A 20,007-nucleotide genomic window follows, 5' to 3' on the forward strand; every position below is an offset into this window, starting at 1 on the left:
TACATGTGAATCTTGCACGTAATCCTGCATTCACTACTCTATTAAATGTTGAGCAGCATGAGCAGTGCCTTAGACACTTGGGTTTTGGAATCTTGTTTAGGGGATGCACGAGAGCCTTTTAGCTATGAACGCTTTTATTATAGAAGTCTTAGCACTGAACAGAGTAAACATAGTGGAGTACTAAACAGTATTGTAGAAAGAAGGGACTGAGAGACGGGTGCGCTACTGCTTCTGGTGTAGAGTTTGGCCACTGCCTCGTTAGGGTTTCCTCGAGAGCCATTGAACCAGATGCGCATGCAGGGCTGCTCGTCAGGAACTACTTTCCAAGAGTGATCCCATACCTGTTGGACAAAATCTTAACTTCTTGCAACAGCTCTGACCACAATAGAGGACTGCTGAAGTGAAAGAAGCAATATTGCCTTCAGCGATAAGAAGCAACAGCTCTCTGCATATATGCAGAGACTGGCTCACAAACTGTCAGTCTGTGATTTAGCGGCCACTCACTACATGCACATAGGGTTAACTGTTACAAAACACCACCTACTTCGGAGCAGAAGTCCGATGCACCGCTGTAGAGCTCTTCAAACTTCTGGCAGCCCGTAGTGCCAGGACAGCGATTGTTCCCTGTGGATTGAGGGCACTAATAGAGAAAACTAATAATCGAGCAAAAACCCACCTTTTTTCCACCGAAACTCTCGCGCCCAGTTTCGGACGCAAGCCAGATCTTGTCTGCAGTCGTTCCACCAGGCGTCGCAGTCACTCTGGCACAGTGGAACCTCAAAGAACCGTTCTTTGGCGATCTTGCGATTCACCTGGTATTATAGAAGGGTATGGGTTGACTAGAGATAGGCAAATTTTGAAAAAGTTTTCTGCTTTAAATAGTACACTTAAATTTGGTGTAATTGCCTCTTACGTGGCTAGGGTGGGTCTAATTTCTCATCTATAGTCATTACCATGGGTAATGACACTTGAAGGTTGGCAATTGCAAAATTTTGCATTGCATTGCCTGTATAAATTACTCTAGTTTTGTGTTGCTTGATGAGTCGAGACCACGGTGGGTAATTCTTGCCATCTGATGTGTCCATCGCAACTTTTGAAAGGCACATACAAAAATACTCTTAAAGGGACTACCGCATCCGTCGCGGTCGATTCAGAAACTACAGTGCCTCTTGTTAATCGTAATGACGCCGAAACTCGACTGGAATTAGAGTTCTTTCTGTGCAATTCGTGTAACGCATCGCAATAGCAGACGACGGATGTTGAGAGCATTCCGGAATTCCCTCTCAAAAAACGTCACTTGGACAAGGCCAATCAAGGAGCGGCAAAGGGACCTTTGCGTCCAACCGCCACGCGGGAGTGATGGAGTCTGTAGGTCGCGGTCTGTAGGCTCGTGAAATTCTGTTTCTGGATAACGTCATTCATGTTTTTACAGCAAAAAGCGTAACACATTGTTCCACGGAACATTGTCACGTCAGTCAGCACTCGAACTGGTAAGCGAAAGCCGGCGTATTTGCCGAGGTCTGATATCGCGGCGCGAAGCAGACGACCTCGTGCAGGGCTTACGTCCTTAGCTGCAAAGAGAGCACGAATGTTTAAAGCTCGTTTATTTAATAAACAAGCTGTTTTCGGAAGAGAAACTTGGCCAGGTAGACTGAAACCATATGCCAAACATCGGTCTCGTACACACCTTTTCGGATGCGATAGTCCCTTTAAAGCACAAAGCGACTATTTTACGGAGCAGGAACCTTACCTTCACGATCCAAGGTTTGAGGTTTGGCTCACACTCGTAAAAACAGAGGTCACGACGGAAATGTCGTCTACAAGCGTCCGACATGGGTGTCTCGCAAAAGTCGTAGGTGAAGTTGTACATGTTGGTGTTGTGAACAGCGCGTGTCGTATTTCCAGTGCAACAGGCTTCCTTTTTCCAGGGTGTACACTGTAACCGAAAGTCCTTTTACACTTAAAAATTTTTCCCTTTCAGTGGAATTAAAATCACCTGCCCGTGAAGGTCGTCTTCCGGACCCGGCATGGCCTTGTGATTCCGCCCATCCATGCACACCTTTTGGCCAGCCGAAATTTGCAGAAGGTAGTACACGAAAAACACCACAGCCTTCATCTGCGAAAATTAACGCATCGACAGATTTGTTACTTGCAATCACGGAGAGGCCTTCTCGCAAAATTGCCGCGAAACGCTTCCGAACCATGCTCCGAAACGTCGCACGTGATCACATTGTAACGTCCGAGGCGGGCATTTGAGGTAGTGTCATCAATAAATAAATAAATCTAAACCCAAGTTTACCGGACGCGCATGTGACTCAAAGCACGCAAACCCAAAGTATAACACCTTGTGGCAACTCACCTCTCAGGCGTCTTACAAGCGGGGCACTGGCCGGGTCAGTACGAAGGTTTGAATTTCATGGATGTGTGCTTATCACGTGCCATGGGTGATGTAATCGGCCAATTGATGTGATATCGTGAGAGGAGACGTTGGAAACAATGTACCAGGTATAGCATATCGGTAATATCGGTGCGCCGTATTTATCGCGGGAAAGTATGTCGGTACGTCTACCATTTCCAAGCGAGAAGTGACCGCTCGCCGTTGGAGACGGAACGCATTCACGTTTAGTGATTTCTTTCGCGAAAATATCCGCGCTTGCGCACAACAGGAAAGCGGGTTCGTGTTTATGACAACGTTGTTGAAGGACGTCCACTATGGAATGTCTGTATTTTTACTTAAAGTTGCATATTCGTACAGTGTAGACAGCTATGTACGCTGAAATACTTGGACGCAACTAAATAACAACGATAACAAGGGTTAGCAGAAGGTGAAAGTCGCTGTGAGCGAGGGACTCTTCTCCGCGTCGGAGGCGCGCGCAGAAACCTGTATTCGTGCGGCGGCGTGCGGGCGGAGCCCATTGTTGTTGTGGTTGGTGTGTGTGTGTGCGTGCTGCCCGTGGATTTATACCAAGATGTCGTCTCAACCCAACCGGGATGTTATAGAACAAAAGGGACCTAATCACATAGTTCGAATTCGAAGCGACAGTGACATCAACCTTGACGACTTGTTCAAGGCAGTGATGCAGCCCAGCAATCGAGTTCCTCTGAGCGTTCCCATGCGACTGCGAAACCTGCCGGCCTCCTTCTTCCAGCAACCGGAGCGATCAAAGTCCGCCTCGCACAGCCGCGAGTCGAGCAGCGATGCTACGTTCCCGGACACTGCTGGACCCCCTCTAGCCATCAACCATCCGAGAGCTCACTCGTCACCTGCGTCTTTACAGCAAACGTACAGCAGCCCCCAGCAACAGCACCTCCGACAACGCAGCTACGACCTAGCCGACGAAGCTTCCCTACCGCCAGGATGGGAAATGGCCAAGACGGCCACTGGACAACGATACTTTCTCAAGTTAGTTAACTTTTGACAAGTTTCCTTTCCATGTGCGGGCTCACGTTCGCCAACGTTGGACGTTTCTTGTCTTTTTGCTTTGTGGTTGGCAGGAAATGGACAGCATGATCTCGTTTTCTCTGACGTCGTTGGCACGTCTGCTCGAACGTAAAAGGTGACGTTTCTATCCCACCGACGGTAGATAAAATGGCTGATATGGACTGATGGGAGAGCAATCCGTCAGATACGCGGGACGGTCAGATAGAAGTCATGGAATGGAACGTTTTCAATAATATGTCGTTTCGACGGACCGTCTGATAATAATATTGGAACAGTCGCTCGTATCAGCAAGGAGGCTGATGTCATGTAACAGCATACTCAACGAGGGAAGTCAGGATTTTTCGTGCTTTTCGCCATGTATGATAGGAACAACGTTGCACTTAATATTGCGCATCAAAACACGAAACATTTGTGTTGTTTGGAATCGGTGGAAAATTTATTTTAATTCTTCCTTCCTAATTGTGCCTTCATCTAGCAATTTCGACGAAATGCCCGCAATAATTATGGAGCCTCGCGATGTATGCACCATGGTAAGGTGCCATTCAACATAAATGTGCCACAACTGTGACATCATAAGAAATGTTGTCGCCTCTAGAACACTGTTACACGATGATATCGCGGATGACACTGTGCTCAGCAGAACAGTTAGTCAATCGTTCAATTTTACACCTTTTAAATTATTCTCAATCTTTGGAATTTTTCTGTCTGTGCTTTAATATCAAAGAAACACATAAACAAGCGTCTTGCATTTCCCTCACGTTTAAGAAAATTAATATTTTCATTACATTTATTGGCAGGGTTTGTAAAGTATTTTATTTCTGTTAAACAAACTGGGTAGTTAAAAAAACAAAATAATAAGTGCTCTTTCTGGGCCTTACATGTGGATCACTGGCTGTAAAGTACCCTCGTATTTTTTACCCTAACCTCGTAAAGTTCACTCGGGGCATGAACCACGATATCTTTGAAATGAAATCCTGAAAAAAGAAAAAAAAAACTCCAGTTGTTTTTGCCACTTGGTTGGTATCGTTTAATGTTGACTCATTGAAAGTCGATGATGGAGGCACCTTCTGGGCTGACAGGCACCTGGTGGTTCCTTCACGGGCTCACTATTTTTAGACACTGGGAGCTCGAAATAAAGCCCCGTGCATCTGTTTCAAAGGGTCGCTTCTACTAGCCAATTTACGCGAGTCCTCGGACGACTCCCAGTAGAAACGTAAAATACGGGTAAGAGGGGTACACCCCTCATCTGCCACCCATGCGTTGAGCTCAGTATACAGGGTGGTCTAGAGTTAAACAGCTTATTTGGCCTCCTCGCAATGTCTGCTCTCCCTTTGACAGTCAAAGTTGGCACAAAGTCTTAGTCTTTTCGCTTTGATTTCAGTGGTAAAAATATGGAGAGATGTGGTTACCTGATAAAGCAACTGGAATGAGCTCGTATTACCAAAAATTCTGAGCTGCGTGTAATCCTAAGGGCGATACCAGCCGAAAAAAATGCCTGCCAAGGCTTTACCAGGTATGCTTTCGGGAGCTCCAACTAGAGTATCGACCCACACCAGCTTCAAACCTAAACAGCACTAAAGACAGCCCCCCAAATGTTTGGCGACACCCCCTCTACCTTTTTTTTACCTGTGTACCTGCTACAGGTGGGCCCGAAACACAGGTGGGATCACGAAACCGATAACAAAGACTTTGTTTGTCTCCGTCGAAATTTGTGCATCTTGAGAAACACTGACACAGTGAACAACATCACGCAGTCACCTGACCCAAACCACGACGTGGGAGGACCCTCGCAAGAAGACCCCCGGTGGCAGCAAGCAGCAGACGCCACCCCCTCCTCCCCACACTGCCGCCCCTGTTTTGCCCAACTTCAAGAACCTGGGCCCCCTCCCTGATGGCTGGGAACAGGCGACCACTTCTGAAGGGGAGGTCTACTTCATCAACCACATTGAACGAACCACAAGCTGGTTCGACCCTCGGATACGTACGTTAATTGAAATGCTCCTGAAATAGCTCGTTGATTACGTTGTTTGAAATTTGAGCCTTTAAAGCTACAGCCCAGACTTGAAGCCAGTGCGAAATATTTCAGTTAATCAAATTATTTACGCATTAATTTTGATAGCTAGTGCATCGACATCACTGTTGGTAGCTCCTGGTTTTTGTTGTCGCAGGCAGCCGAGTCACAAATTCTAGGCGTGACATTTTATCCTCAATCATCTTTCGTGACGTCTGCCAAAGTGCTCTCGTTTACATCACCATGAAACTGAAGCCGTACATGAACATGCCATTCCTGCATTCTCGTTTATCTTTGCTGGACGAAATCTTGCATACGGCATCCACATGTTGCAACAACTCATTGTTGAATACAACTCTAATCTCTACATTATTCAACAACTCCAGACATGGTGTGTCCTCCACTCCGAGGTTATTGGAAGACGTCTACGGAGAAAGAAAGAGAATATTAATTTGTTTAATATTTCGTGGCTAACACAATCTTGTCCTAAGGAGGTCAACAAAATGGAAAAGCACAAACAGAATTCGACAATAGGTTTCACTGTGTCAAAGTTTACGTTACAATGTGGACGCACGTACAATATGATACGAGGGCCACAAATTAATGTTTTTGCTTCGTTGCACAGCCATCCACCTCCAGAAACCATCCCTTCAAGGCACATCAGCTCAGCCATCTGAGGTAATTACTTTGCATAAAATGCACGCATCATGAATATGTGTGTTGATATACTTGAAAGGGTGTGCACATGCAAACGTTTGTAATTTGCCATAAGCGTGATATGCTGTGCTAGCTGTGTTTGTCAAGAGCGTTTTGTTTCTGTTCCATAAAGGGGAATGCAGACATCTCGGCCGTGGTGGCGGCCACCAGCTCACTCACAATACAGCAGCAGCGACAGCAAAAATTGCGTCTTCAGCAGCTCCAGAGGGAGAGGGAACGGCTCAAACTCCGCCAACAGGAGATCCTCAGACAGGTACGGCTGTCTTTTAGCAAGGTCACTGCTTCCACTGGCTGTCTGCCTTGTTTGTGTCCCATATTGGGGGTTTTTGTTTGCATGCTGAATCTTCCTTGTGGCTTGGAAAAGTAAGCAGTTTTTCTTTAGTTTGGATGGATGGACATTCGCAATTAACGAGAATACGCTTCACCTGCCCACATTTTAATTGTCGTCTCTGCATGTCTTGCGCGGGCTTGTGTATTGGCTGTGTGTGTGGCACTTAAATTGGCTTCCTCTTTGCAGACGGCATTCCTCGGAAACCCTGCACGTAATGTGAGTGCTTTTACCTGTTGACCCTGCACGAACCACCCTCAGAATTTTGACGGAAGCTCCCTTTCTGTTTGCCTGATGAGTGATTGTATGACACGTAGATAATGGATAAATTGTGCCACTGTTAGGGCAGAAAGAATCTTTTCTATCTGTTTGTTACATCTGGCCTCTTTAGTGACACCCACTGAAATGTTGCCCCCGAGTTTGAAGCACATTCTCTTGTTTTCATTTTGTCTCTCCCGTACCAATCAAATCATTCTTACTTCCTGAACAAAACTTGTCCCGCACTCTTCAAACAGAACTTGACCACATAGCACGGTGAAGGCCAACCATTGCGCAGAATGCTACTGTCATCACTCTGAATTTCTGGAAAGTGTGGGGTGTACGCCTTCTTGGAAAATTAACGCAACTGCATGAGTGTCACTGAAAGGGGTACGCCTCCCGTTTCTAACCAATCAGGCGGCAGAACGGTGATTGCCTAAGAGTGTGCTCTGTTTTAAGAGTGTGGCCTTTATGCTTGCAGATGAGCCTTAACAACAGTAAAGCAACTGTCTAGGTGTTCCTGTTAACGACGTTTCAGCAACAAGCATTTGTAGAACACAGTAGCAAAATGCAAGCAAACTGGTGTAGGCTAGTTGCTGGTAACATTTCCATCTCACCTTGACTTAGGGAAATGTTATTGTGCACCTGTAGTACAGATCACTTTGTGTCGGCCACTCCATTGTCACCTTGTAGATGGATGTGGATGGCATGAATGAGACACGATATTGCGTGTAAATATAGTGCTACAAAACGATTTTTTCGAGTATTCGTTCAACACCTTGGAGGCAAAACATTTGCGCCAGGCAATGCAGATGTTGTAGCGTAGCATTGTCATTCTAGGCACTGCCAGGGGTGTACTTATACTGAAACATAATCCATAATTTACATCGGTTGATCAGTTTGAAATGTGTTTCTCTATGGACCCCAAAGTTAAGGGGTTGAACCTCCAGCATCTTAGCGATGTAGTGCGAGTTGTTGTTGACACGTCCCTAAGAGGTTTTAAATATGGGGTGCAAAGATTGTGGCACATGGTGAAAAGCCTTATGGTGTTGCTCATTAAAGCTTGTATTGTTGTTATTAGATCATTCGCTAGCTTTTTACAGTGTTCAATCTGTATGCGTCGGCAAAAAAAAAAAAGCTGAACCAAGAATGGCAAAAAAGAACTCGTTTTTAGTTGAGCTAAAATTTTACATACAAAGAAAACAGTTTTGCTTTATATGCACTTTTTAGTTCGCAAATTGATGCCATTCTGTACTTGACAATGTAACCTAACCCAAGGCTCATACCTTTCGCAAGATCACCCATCCGAAGCTGTTAGGCTTGGCGTGGCTGTGTTTTTCTGTGGCTCAGATGGTGTTAATGAAATGCATATAAAAAGGTTCCAGACCATAATAGCTTTATAATTCTTATATTTTTAGACTCGGTATATGGCCTTCTCTCACTTCCAATACATTATTTCACTTTTAAACACACTCACCTACTTTTAAAAGCCACCAGTCCCACTGCTGTAGTACAGCCGTAAATCTTGTCAAACAAAGCAGCTTGGAAATCGTGTCCTACTCCACGTTCTTTTAGCAGGAAATGCTGCTACGACGTACCCTGACCGAAGAGATTCTATCCAACCCGACGTCCCCCAGCGACCCATTTCTCGGTGGGGACTTCCACACCCGGCAAGAGAGCGCCGACAGTGGTTTGGGTCTGGGGCCATCCTTGCCACCTGAGGACTTCCTCTCCACCATGGATGACAGTACAATGGATGGGCTCAATGACGGTTGGTTCTTCTGTCTGCGTTGAACGGATGCTCTCATAGAATCTCTTCAATTGTGATTGCGTCATTGGTAGCTGTAGAACTTTCATCCAGAACAGTGGAGTTGTTCTTGACAAATTTCAAGAAATGTATCGTAGTTGCAGGCAAAGAATATGATCACTCATTCTTCAAGATACAGCCAGACAGCTTTTTGTAGTCTATATTTAAGTCCAGTCATCCTAAGCTGTTGAAGTGGAACTCCTACAGATTACAGCTAGAGCCTGAACTTTCCAGGATTTTTTTTTTTCCAAATTTGGTGGGTAAAAATCGAGAGAAATAAATATGTGCTCTAAATTTGTGCGAATTTGGGTGGAAAAACTTCCAGCATGCTTAGTTTGGGGAGAAATTGGGCTCTATTACTCAAACAAAATTTACTGGTTTGTTACAAACAGTGACGTAATTGTGTTTGGTGGCAAACAACCTTCGTTCCTCAAACTCGAGGAAATGTTGCCTACATCGAAGCAAGTGTGTATTCCTGCATATGTTTCAGCGAGGGCAATTTGCTGGGTAAAAATGGGTATTCACCCTAAGGTGGCACCAGTTAATTCGGGCTGCGAATAACAGTCAGGGTGAGGCAATTCACGCTGGTAAACATTTTCAACAACGGAGAGTAGAATGGTATGCATTCCACTTTCTATAAGACCATCCCTTTGAGACTATCTTTTCCAAGTGCATCTTGGGTTAGGATCCGGAACTAAAAAATTGATATCAAATTTGATTTCCTCTTTCTTTTTTGGCAAATATCTATTCAGATGCAAGCCAGCGGGACATCAGCCTAGAAAGCTTACAGGGTACCGGTCTTGATCTGGGAGCTGAAAACATGGACTCGGATGATCTTGTTCCAAGTTTACAAGTAAGTAATTGGTTCATGACTAATGGATGTCAAGTAGAAAGAAAATAGTCTCAAAGTTTACGCCCACGTACAATGGGAAGAGGGGTCTCGTGTGTGCAAAGCTTTTCATAGGCAAGTTCACTATCCTGGGAAACGTGCACTTTTTCGCTGCTCTGTGCGAGCATTCGTCCTGAAACAGAACATTTCCGCAAATAACGACAACCAACAATGAAGACCATGCAATAGATCGACCCAAATATAATATGCTGAGTTAATGGCAGGGTTCACCATAGTCCAGTGAATAGGCCATCAAACTGCGAACATTCCGGCGAATACGGGTGCTCGTCCTACCGGCAGAACTTGTGGCGTGCTACGATCATGTGATCCAGGCCAGTGTTGGCCCAGTATGACGATGTCTCGTTCAATGCGGATACTTTATCTGCTCTTGGGAAGGGGTGGAGCTTCGGCACCTCTCTACCTCGTCGGTAGCGCGCCTCTCTGTTTGCATATGCGGTGCCGGCACAGCATGCAGTTAAGGGCCTGGTTTTTCTGCTGTGGCAAATCTCAAAATTCTGCGGCAGGGACTCCGAAATTCGATTCCGAAAAAATAATGTGTTGACGGTCTAGCTATAATCTTCGTTTAAATTGTGTAATGGGTCACTAACTGTTGTATGCTATTGGAACCGTCAAATGCCTGTTTCAACCAGCGTACAGCAAACCCTCGTTAATTCAGACCCTTATAATTTAAACTTCCTCTCAATTCGAGCAAATTTTGAATTTTTGTTTGGCCTGCTATGCTTGCAGTGTATGGAAAAGCTGCTTAATTCAAACGGTGCCTTTGTTTAATTCAAATTTTTTGCTCCATTTTATAACATTCCTGCCAGCAGAAAACAGCCAACACAATGTTGCTTTCACTAAGTGGTACTGCGTTGGCGCTATACTCGCAAAAAGAAAAATTTAAAATGCTGAAAAGGCACTCGTTCTGTGACTACAGTGACTACAGAGAGTTCAAGTCATCCATTAAGTGGGTCAGTCTTGCAAGGAAAGACAAAATGAGCTTTACGGTTTAGGGTAAAAAGCCTTCATGCACAGTGATAGTTCAATTATCTGGTGTGGGGAACAGTATAATTCAGTATTAAAGTTGATCAGGAGTGCCCATAAGCAATGTCACTACCCTGCAGCATGCAAGATTGCAGTCCCTACCACAAAATTATGCCACTACGACGCAATATTCTCTTGTGGCATACATTTAGATGCATGTCCGATAATTCAAACAAAAAGCACTGGACCCCTGAAGTTTAAATTAATGAGAGTCTACTGTATTTTCACTTCCAATACGTATTTTAGGCCGTTTCTTAGAAGAACGGGTGAATTTTTCATAAACATTTCAGTTTTATGTTAGTCGGCTTTTGGATGGTGCTGTTGTGCAGAAGATGAAGGCACTGTAGGACAGATATTTCAGAATCTTTCGTCAGTGGTCGTGCAGACGTGCTTGTTTGCTGGGATCGTGTGTGTGCTCAAATATTGTGAAACGATGTGCTGTAGTGCGGTATTACTAGGTAACATATAGGTAATAAATATACAGTTAAGATGTATTCTGGATAAGTACGTATTTCACGTTAATGTTTTCCTGAAGCTTTGTGGTCGTGTGGTAGCGAGGAGTTTGTTTGAACCGCAGGAGGAACTTCAAGGAGACCTTCTCTCCGACATGGAAGCCCTGCTCACTTCCAGCAAGGACAGCGTATTGACTTGGCTCTGAGGCTCTCTCTGTACAGTGTTCACCGTCTGATTCCGTCCGAAGGCTTTGGAAAGAGAGGATGGTGCCAAAGTCACAACCGTGCCTTTCTCTGTGCCTTACATTTTAAAATCCTCTTGTTGACCGTGCCTTAATCCTGATCAAAAGTGTTTTACTAACTTGTTGTACACGCTTTTTGTAGTCTAATGAATTTGCATCTCCCGACTGATAAAAAAAAGAACTTCTGCCGGTTGTGAAGACTCGATATACAAGTTTTAACGTTGAAATTTTTTACACTCATAATGAAGGTTGGTGTTTGTTAATGGCAGTCGGCTGCGTATATGCATGCTGAAAGCTTTGCATGGAGGGAGTGTCTTTCTCTAATATGTTGTCCATTCCATCCCTTTATTTTACAAAATGTGCCTTGCCCAGGGTTCTGCTTGCCCGAGAGTACTTCGCATGTTGTTTGCTGTCCAGCAAAATTTTTTTTAAATGTTTATATCAGTTGTGTCGTTACTGCTGCGGTAGTAGTGAAGTATATTCTAAAGGGTTAAATATCCATCAGTATTCACGTTTTGGAATCAAAGTTTCATGCACATGTATCACATATAGCTGCTTTTTTCCTACGATGTCATAACAAACATAACAAAGATGTCATAACAAAGTGTTCATTCAAGTTTAACCGAGTTGTGTAACACTGCGCATAAATCATCAAGTGCATTATCATAGCAGAAACTCTCCCTTTTTTTATCTCTCGTGGAAGGCGTCTGTCTTTTTTTTTCACGCTGAGCCCCGTTAATTGCGTGGCACCTGTCGAAGAACGAGCAATGTAAACGTGTACATTTACGAGTGCCAAAAAGGAGCTGCACGACTTGTGCCTGAAAACTATTTTTGAACATATTTCATACTGTGTATATATTGACTATTTCCACTGCATAGTGCCTTTCATATACTGTTGACACAACTGTGTAGTTGTTACTTGACTACACTGCAATGTGCATTCTTGTTTCGACACTGCAATGGCTTCCCTGTTCATGACCCAAGGTGAACATTTGGTTTGCAAGCTCATTGAAGTCACATGTTTCACAAGTAACATTTACTATGTCCATTGAGGAAACCGTCAAATTGTTTGTACTGAAACAAAGGCAGTTTATTATGTGGTGCGCAGCTGGAGCTTGCTGACTGTAATGCAGCTCCAATCATGTCAATAAAAATTTTTTTTGTTCGACTGAGAAGCTTTTCTTTTTCGAGAAGTGTGGTGGTGATACCCAGCGCTGGAAACCCATTAATTTAGCAGCCATAATTTTTCGTGAATAAGGCACAGGACACACATTCGCAGCCTCTAACTTTCACATATTCTGGATGATGAAATTCGCGTCTTGACTGGCTCACTTTCTGATGAACCCGAGAGGCGGTAGCATAGTTTTTCAAAGTGTAAAATCTTGCTAGAAATTTTGGCCTGCCCTTAAAATTTGGGGGTTCACGAACATTAAAGGGGTTGTAATGCCGGACAATTATTTGCACTGATGTGATTCCAAATTTTACGTCAAAACAGGAAGGCAGACGTGGCACAGAAAGTGGGCACACAAAGTGGGCACAGAAGGTGGGCATAGCGAATACTGAAACTCGCTAAGTATGACATGTAGAAAAGTAATGAATGATGTAATCATAGTATATCAGAGTGTCACATGATGATAGTTGGGGAGTTGATGTCCGACTATGTGTAGTCTTAGGCATCTGGCAGGAAGGCCACCAAACCACTGTTTCTTTGCGGTGCCCATATTGAATACTTCTTCTCTTTGAACATTCATTGCCAAATTTAGTTTCAAAAGCCATAGCCTATAGGAGCTTGTGCCAAAGCAACATAAAAACGAATTCTCCATATGAGGTCCTGTGCTGCTAGATATGAGAGCTGGGGCACCGGACCTATAAGTTCCACTAAGCCAGTTCGTAGAGCTAGATATGGAAAAGGTTTTCAAAAATTCTGCGCTCAATTAGAATTTTCTGTTACACACATATCCTGTCCACTGTTGGAGTGAAACATTTGACAACGATACTGTAAAGATTGAGCACAGATTGAGGTACAGATTCCGCTTTCAGTATATTGGCTAATTGCCAGTTCTGACGAATGGTAATTATCTGATGTTGGGGGCTGGATTTATACGAGGTATAGGGAGACAGTTAGTGTCAGGATTTGCAACTACTTCCTCCAAAGCAAGTTTTCGTCTTTTGCCGCCCGGAGTTTGGGGCTCGCCACGACGTCAGAGTTCCGCCCACTTGGCCGGCGCGAACTCGAGTCACTAAATAGGGAGCAGAATAGCGACACTGAGCCATGCCGGCAAACGAGGACGCCATCTTGTGTCCGGAGCGGCTGCGTTGCCAAGCAATGGGACGCCAGTCTCCCCCTTCTCCGCCGGAGAACAGCTCGCAACCGGGGAAACCGGTCTTGGAAGGAGGGGACTCAATATGGACGGCGCGTTCTTGGTAGGAGAAACCACGTGACACGATCGGGGACCAATCGCGGACGCCGAACGGTTTTTCCGGCGCGGAAAAGTAATGCGATACTCTGTACCCCTATTTAGTGACTCTAGCGCGAACGTTCCTCAGTGCTGCCCTCGGTAGCTTTGACAGTGTTCTAAGAAGGTGAAGCGTTCAGGGCAGTGCCCTGCGCAGAGAGTGCTGTACTACCGAAGCTGTACCGAGGACAGACCCGTGCTTTTTGAGTGTTTTGGAGAGACTCGCTCGGCTCTGTTGCACATGCGCGGCCGAGATCGGGGCTGTCAGAATGAGATCTCCCTTTGACTCGCATATCACCAGGAGACAACGACTCACGAGGCTGAAAGAAGAGAAGGCATAGAGTCCAGGGTCTTGCTTGTGAAATAGTATGGTACTTGGTATCTCGATAGATCTGCAGAAAGATCCACTCTTATTGAACCCCACAGCTGTACGCAGTTGCTGGTGCCGAACTGGGCGAGCCCACCAACGCTCTGCCCTCAAAGCTCTCGTCACCTTTCTGCATTGCGAAGGGGCTCATTATTTCATTCCCCGCATCACCACCTACAATGGGGTAGACTGTCGCCCCTGGCGATGAAATTCATCAGTCATTAAGTCTCTTAATAAAGTTGTTGTTTCGATTGATAGACAGCTTTAATGTCCAGCTATAGAGGAACACACCATTCGCTCATGCTCCCATCTCGCTCCCATCTGACCCATTCGCTAGTGAATGTAGCCCTAAGAATGCGGCTACAAATTCCAACGCGTTCATGTGGAGCTTGTGCTTGCCCTCTGGTACACTGCTACCCTATTACAAGTCCCTGAGTGCAGCCCCGCCCAACCTTGCAGAGATCTGTTCGTCCGAATAATGTGTACCACAGAACGCTCGCGCAAGTTCTCTTTGGAACGTGACAGACAGAGCCGTCGCGAGGCGAGTTTACGCCCAGGGCAGTGCAAATCTGAAGCGCCCCCCTCCCCCCCAATCTCCCGTTGCCGTAATAAACCCTGTAAACAAAGAAAACAACGCTTATTTGCACTGCCGAGATCGTAAATTCGAGTAACCTTCATTCCCATTACCAGCTTTTTGCTCCGGCATCCACCACTGTATGTGGAAATAAAAAGAAATACAAATACGATAGCATACAAGCCGGCATATGGGACGTCTCCCACCCCTTCCTGCTGCATCACCTGTACATGTCTTCACGTCACTTATAGCCACAGGTGCTTCGAGGTGCGAACACGTAATAAAAAATTCCCCCCACCCCCTTGTAAAGAGAAACACAGCGCAGATTGTCTCCGGGGGCTGTAAGCGCGCCAAATAATAATAATAATAATGGTGCCTATGTGTATAAGCGTTCACACATATTTGCAAGTTGAAAATGATTACGATATTATCTGTAACAATCGCGTATCCATTCCCTCTAGTATAGCATGATAAGAACGAAGTACGAGATATCAGCTTTATTCGACCCGATGCAGCACCTTTATCAACAGGAGACATCGGAACCCTTCACGCCTGCGCATTATGTCCAGTTTTCTCTTCCGTGCAATGCCTTCAGCGTACGTGCACGGACGCTTCCACGTGTGCTTGCTCGTACGGATAATTCGCGGTGCAATTAAACCAATTCACGCGAGAGCTGTCGTTGCTCTCTGGACTACGGCATTTTTGTGGCACACTCAGGTAAGTGCCTGTGACCTAAAGCAGGGTTACAAGAACAACTCACATGGAAACCACGGCATAGTAGTAACCCTAAATGCGTGGCAACTATACAGTTAGACACGGACCTAAAAGAGTTTGTAAACTCTTTGCCGTAAATAAACGTGCGAAGTCCTTGTGCGCAATTTTCCCACTGAAGGTTTCTTGTGAAGTGAGACTCTGCAACAGAGGGGACAGGCGAAGCGACCAGACGGCATAGCATTACATGGCGCAATGGGCGTATAGAAGTTTGCTTGTCGTCTGTATACATTTGAGTCATACTGGATGCGCAGAGTTGTGATCAGGAAGGCGATGGAGTTACATTTTTAATGAGTGAGTAAGTTTCAGAAACTGAAGTTTCTGGAGCTGTCTCTGTGCTACGCTAGGCCTAGCATATTGTGTGTTTCTTGAGCGTCTGCTGAGGTGCATGAATTTAGGTTGATCAACGGACTGGGATAATAAGTAGCTTTCCTTGTGTTCGATTCTTTTATTGAGATGTATTTCATTTTTTACTATTGCACTATTACACGTTGTTAGTTAACGTCTGCTAACGTTGATCTTGCCCAGGAGTATGAAAGCTGGTGCTGATTGCACTTATACCGCTTTTATGTAACGCTTTATTATTTCTCGGCTTACTTTGTTGTCATCCTGTAAACCAACTTTTCTTTAAAGGAGTTAGGCAGCCTACGGAAAGGGTACCTCATCATTCTTTGTCTCCTCTGACGCGCAAGTGCGAGTTAAGGCGATCCATACCTTGTAGAGAATTATGGTGCTAGCGACCTACCAATTTCTTGGTTAATGTCGCCGGTTTCTAGTGTGCGTTTGACTGTGCGATTGCCGTGATATCCAAGAATATCCACGATTTCTCGTTGATCAGCCCATACATTCCCTCTTCATCCTTTCTTCATACATTCCCTTGCATCATTCCCTCGTAGGTTCTGCTCGAACGTGGTAATTCTGTCCTTCTGTAACCAGCGTTGGTATGCGTCCACCAAATTGTACTGGGTGGAGAGCAACTAGTGCTTCAATGAGATTTATCATGAGACTCAATGAGACTCCTGCCTCTCGGTGAGAAAGGCGTCGTCAAGACCAGAAGCCCAAAGAGAGATAAACAAAACTGTTCATTCTCATTCTGTTTCCTATGCAAAGTCCTGTAGGCGTTGCACTTTTATAGCGGACCTCTCTAGTGCTCGGCCTTCGGCTGCTTGTTTCAAAGGAATGTACCCTCACTGAAATGTGCACTCACTGACTGATGTCTCTCAGTCATCGAAGAGACCAACAGGTGAGGTCACAGGTGCTTGCCTTCATACCACTTTCTGCAGCTCATGTGGCCTCACAGTTGGCCTCTATTCAGGATCAGGATCGCCTCGTCCTCTTTGAGTCAGGACAGGTACCTTTAGATGAACGAAAAATGTGGTGGAAATGTTAGCTCCGATCCAGTCAGGACTGGCTACTCCAAAACGTGTTTGTGGGTGCAACAAATGTCAGAAAAAAGGGAAGAACAAACAAACAAACAGGAAAGAGGTAGAGTGGGCCAAGCAGAAGAAAGCATAAAGGAAATAAGAGGGAAATAAAAGGGGGAGACCTACCGAGAAACACCAGCAAGAGAAATGCCAGCAACCAGGAAGGGCAGTAACATGTTACTGCCCTTCCCGGTTGCTGGCATCTCTTACCATTTTTACAGGACCTGCACTTTCACAGTTAGCCTCTGTAGTGCTCAGACGAATAGATGGAGGCAGCTTCAGCAGCTGATGATGCTTCTTCTGAAGGGATATCCCTTTGGCATAATTGTCCCTGCTACTTCTCGGTGATTGAAGGCAGCAACAGGTGATGCTACATGATACTGCCCTTCCTGGTTGCTGGCCTCCCTTACCATTTTTACAGGACCTGCACATTCACAGTTAGCCTCTGTAGTGCACAGACCAACAGATGGAGGTGGCCCCGTTGTTGCTTGTTTCGAAAAGATATCCCTTTTTGCATGGTGGTTCCTGCTGACTCAGTGATTGCAGGCACCAACAGGTGATGTCACGGGTTACCATGCTTCTTTCTGGTTACTAGCCTTGTTACCATTTTCTGCAGGTGCTGCTCAGCCTTGTTACCATTTTCTGCAGGTGCTGCTCAGCCTTGTTACCATTTTCTGCAGGTGCTGCTCAAGCCAACAGATGGAGGTGTCACCTGTTGCTGCTTCTTATGAAAAGATATCTTTTTGAATGGTCTGTCCTGCTGTCTCTCGGCGACTGAAGGCACCAACAGGTGATGTCACAGGTATGCTGCTTTCTGGTTGCTGGCCTTGTGACCATTTTCTGCAGGTGCTGCTCAAGGCAACAGATGGAAGTGTCCCCTGTTGCTGCTTGTTTTGAAAGAGATATCTCTTTTCGAATGGTCTGTCCTGCTGTCTCTAGGCGATTGAAGACACCAACAGGTGATGTCACAGGTTGTCATGCTTTTTCTGGTTGCTGGCCTTGTTACCATTTTCTGCAGGTGCTGCTCAAGGCAACAGATGGAAGTGTCCCCTGTTGCTGCTTGTTTTGAAAGAGATATCTCTTTTCGAATGGTCTGTCCTGCTGTCTCTAGGCGATTGAAGACACCAACAGGTGATGTCACAGGTTGTCATGCTTTCTGGTTGCTGGCCTTGTTACCATTTTCTGCAGGTGCTGCTCAAGGCAACAGATGGAAGTGTCCCCTGTTGCTGCTTTGTTTTGAAAGAGATATCTCTTTTCGAATGGTCTGTCCTGCTGTCTCTCGGCGATTGAAGATACCAACAGGTGATGTCACAGGTTGTCATGCTTTTTCTGGTTACTGGTCTTGTTACCATTTTCTGCAGGTGCTGCTCTGTTAGAGTGGAGCTCTGTGGTGCTCAAGCCAACAGATGGAGGTGTTACCTGTTGCTGCTTGTTTTGAAAAGATCTTTTTTTGCATGGTCTGTCCTACTGTCTCTCAGCGATTGAAGGCACCAACAGGTGATGTCGCAGGTTACCATGCTTCTTTGTGGCTACTGGTCTTGTTACCATTTTCTGCAGGTGCTGCTCTGTTAGAGTGGAGCTCTGGTGCTCAAGCTAACATATGCAGGTGGTCCTACTTGTTTCAAAAAGATCTCTTTTTGCATGGTGTGGTTCCTGCTGTCTCTCAGCGATTGAAGGCACAAGAGGTGATGAAGACCTCTTTTTGCACGGTCTGTCCTGCTGTCTCTCGGCGATTGAAGGCACCAACAGGTGATGTAACAGGTTGCCATGCTTCTTTCTGGTTACTGGTCCTGTTACCATTTTCTGCAGGTGCTGCTCTGATAGAGTGGGACTCTGTGGTGCTCAAGCCAACAGATGGAGGTGTTCCCTGTTGCTGCTTGTTTTGAAAAGATCTCTTTTTGCACGGTCTGTCCTGCTGTCTCTCGGCGATTGAAGGCACCAACAGGTGATGTAACAGGTTGCCATGCTTCTTTCTGGTTACTGGTCCTGTTACTATTTTCTGCAGGTGCTGCTCTGATAGAGTGGGACTCTGTGGTGCTCAAGCCAACAGATGGAGGTGTTCCCTGTTGCTGCTTGTTTTGAAAAGATCTCTTTTTGCACGGTCTGTCCTGCTGTCTCTCGGCGATTGAAGGCACCAACAGGTGATGTAACAGGTTGCCATGCTTCTTTCTGGTTACTGGTCCTGTTACCATTTTCTGCAGGTGCTGCTCTGATAGAGTGGGACTCTGTGGTGCTCAAGCCAACAGATGGAGGTGTTCCCTGTTGCTGCTTGTTTTGAAAAGATCTCTTTTTGCACGGTCTGTCCTGCTGTCTCTCGGCGATTGAAGGCACCAACAGGTGATGTAACAGGTTGCCATGCTTCTTTCTGGTTACTGGTCCTGTTACCATTTTCTGCAGGTGCTGCTCTGATAGAGTGGGACTCTGTGGTGCTCAAGCCAACAGATGGAGGTGTTCCCTGTTGCTGCTTGTTTTGAAAAGATCTCTTTTTGCACGGTCTGTCCTGCTGTCTCTCGGCGATTGAAGGCACCAACAGGTGATGTAACAGGTTGCCATGCTTCTTTCTGGTTACTGGTCCTGTTACCATTTTCTGCAGGTGCTGCTCTGATAGAGTGGGACTCTGTGGTGCTCAAGCCAACAGATGGAGGTGTTCCCTGTTGCTGCTTGTTTTGAAAAGATCTCTTTTTGCACGGTCTGTCCTGCTGTCTCTCGGCGATTGAAGGCACCAACAGGTGATGTAACAGGTTGCCATGCTTCTTTCTGGTTACTGGTCCTGTTACCATTTTCTGCAGGTGCTGCTCTGATAGAGTGGGACTCTGTGGTGCTCAAGCCAACAGATGGAGGTGTTCCCTGTTGCTGCTTGTTTTGAAAAGATCTCTTTTTGCACGGTCTGTCCTGCTGTCTCTCGGCGATTGAAGGCACCAACAGGTGATGTAACAGGTTGCCATGCTTCTTTCTGGTTACTGGTCCTGTTACCATTTTCTGCAGGTGCTGCTCTGATAGAGTGGGACTCTGTGGTGCTCAAGCCAACAGATGGAGGTGTTCCCTGTTGCTGCTTGTTTTGAAAAGATCTCTTTTTGCACGGTCTGTCCTGCTGTCTCTCGGCGATTGAAGGCACCAACAGGTGATGTAACAGGTTGCCATGCTTCTTTCTGGTTACTGGTCCTGTTACCATTTTCTGCAGGTGCTGCTCTGATAGAGTGGGACTCTGTGGTGCTCAAGCCAACA

The 20,007-nt window shown here is 45.7% G+C and overlaps 2 protein-coding genes across 5 annotated transcripts; one reads left to right on the plus strand and one right to left on the minus strand.

The window, feature by feature from the left end:
- Window positions 1-116: 116 nt before the first annotated feature.
- LOC135367382 (folate receptor beta-like) lies at window positions 117-2,651 on the minus strand. The gene is made up of 6 exons (XM_064600627.1): window positions 2,360-2,651; window positions 1,997-2,116; window positions 1,751-1,936; window positions 677-812; window positions 545-624; window positions 117-341 (listed from the first exon to the last, which is right to left on the minus strand). Exons 2-6 carry the CDS (start codon window positions 2,114-2,116, stop codon window positions 138-140), a joined length of 726 nt encoding a protein of 241 aa, XP_064456697.1. The 5' UTR covers window positions 2,360-2,651; the 3' UTR covers window positions 117-137.
- On the plus strand, window positions 2,543-12,358 carry LOC135367381 (transcriptional coactivator YAP1-like). Of its 4 annotated transcripts, none has more exons than XM_064600624.1 (8): window positions 2,546-3,403; window positions 5,197-5,423; window positions 6,079-6,131; window positions 6,283-6,423; window positions 6,688-6,717; window positions 8,335-8,527; window positions 9,316-9,416; window positions 11,074-12,358. In XM_064600624.1, the coding sequence occupies exons 1-8, from the start codon at window positions 2,970-2,972 to the stop codon at window positions 11,152-11,154; spliced, it is 1,260 nt and encodes a 419-aa protein (XP_064456694.1). In that variant the 5' UTR covers window positions 2,546-2,969; the 3' UTR covers window positions 11,155-12,358. The 4 variants fall into 4 exon arrangements, with proteins under 4 accessions (XP_064456696.1, XP_064456695.1, XP_064456694.1 ...); XM_064600623.1 differs by having other exon boundaries at window positions 2,549-3,403; window positions 8,332-8,527; XM_064600626.1 differs by lacking the exon at window positions 6,688-6,717 and having other exon boundaries at window positions 2,543-3,403.
- The last annotated feature ends 7,649 nt before the right edge of the window (window positions 12,359-20,007 follow it).

Source organism: Ornithodoros turicata, chromosome 8 (assembly GCF_037126465.1).
Source record: "Ornithodoros turicata isolate Travis chromosome 8, ASM3712646v1, whole genome shotgun sequence".
Lineage (NCBI taxonomy): Eukaryota > Metazoa > Arthropoda > Arachnida > Ixodida > Argasidae > Ornithodoros > Ornithodoros turicata.

Coding starts and splice junctions, on each gene's coding strand:
- LOC135367382 (XM_064600627.1), bottom strand. CDS start 2,116: ATGAAGGCTGTGGTGTTTTTCGTGTACTACCTTCTGCAAATTTCGGCT. Junction 1,937..1,996: donor AAGACGACCTTCACGGGCAG/GTGATTTTAATT, acceptor TTTCGGTTACAG/TGTACACCCTGGAAAAAGGA. Junction 813..1,750: donor TCAAACCTTGGATCGTGAAG/GTAAGGTTCCTG, acceptor CTATAATACCAG/GTGAATCGCAAGATCGCCAA.
- LOC135367381 (XM_064600623.1), top strand. CDS start 2,970: ATGTCGTCTCAACCCAACCGGGATGTTATAGAACAAAAGGGACCTAAT. Junction 6,132..6,282: donor CATCAGCTCAGCCATCTGAG/GTAATTACTTTG, acceptor TGTTCCATAAAG/GGGAATGCAGACATCTCGGC. Junction 6,718..8,331: donor TCGGAAACCCTGCACGTAAT/GTGAGTGCTTTT, acceptor ACGTTCTTTTAG/CAGGAAATGCTGCTACGACG.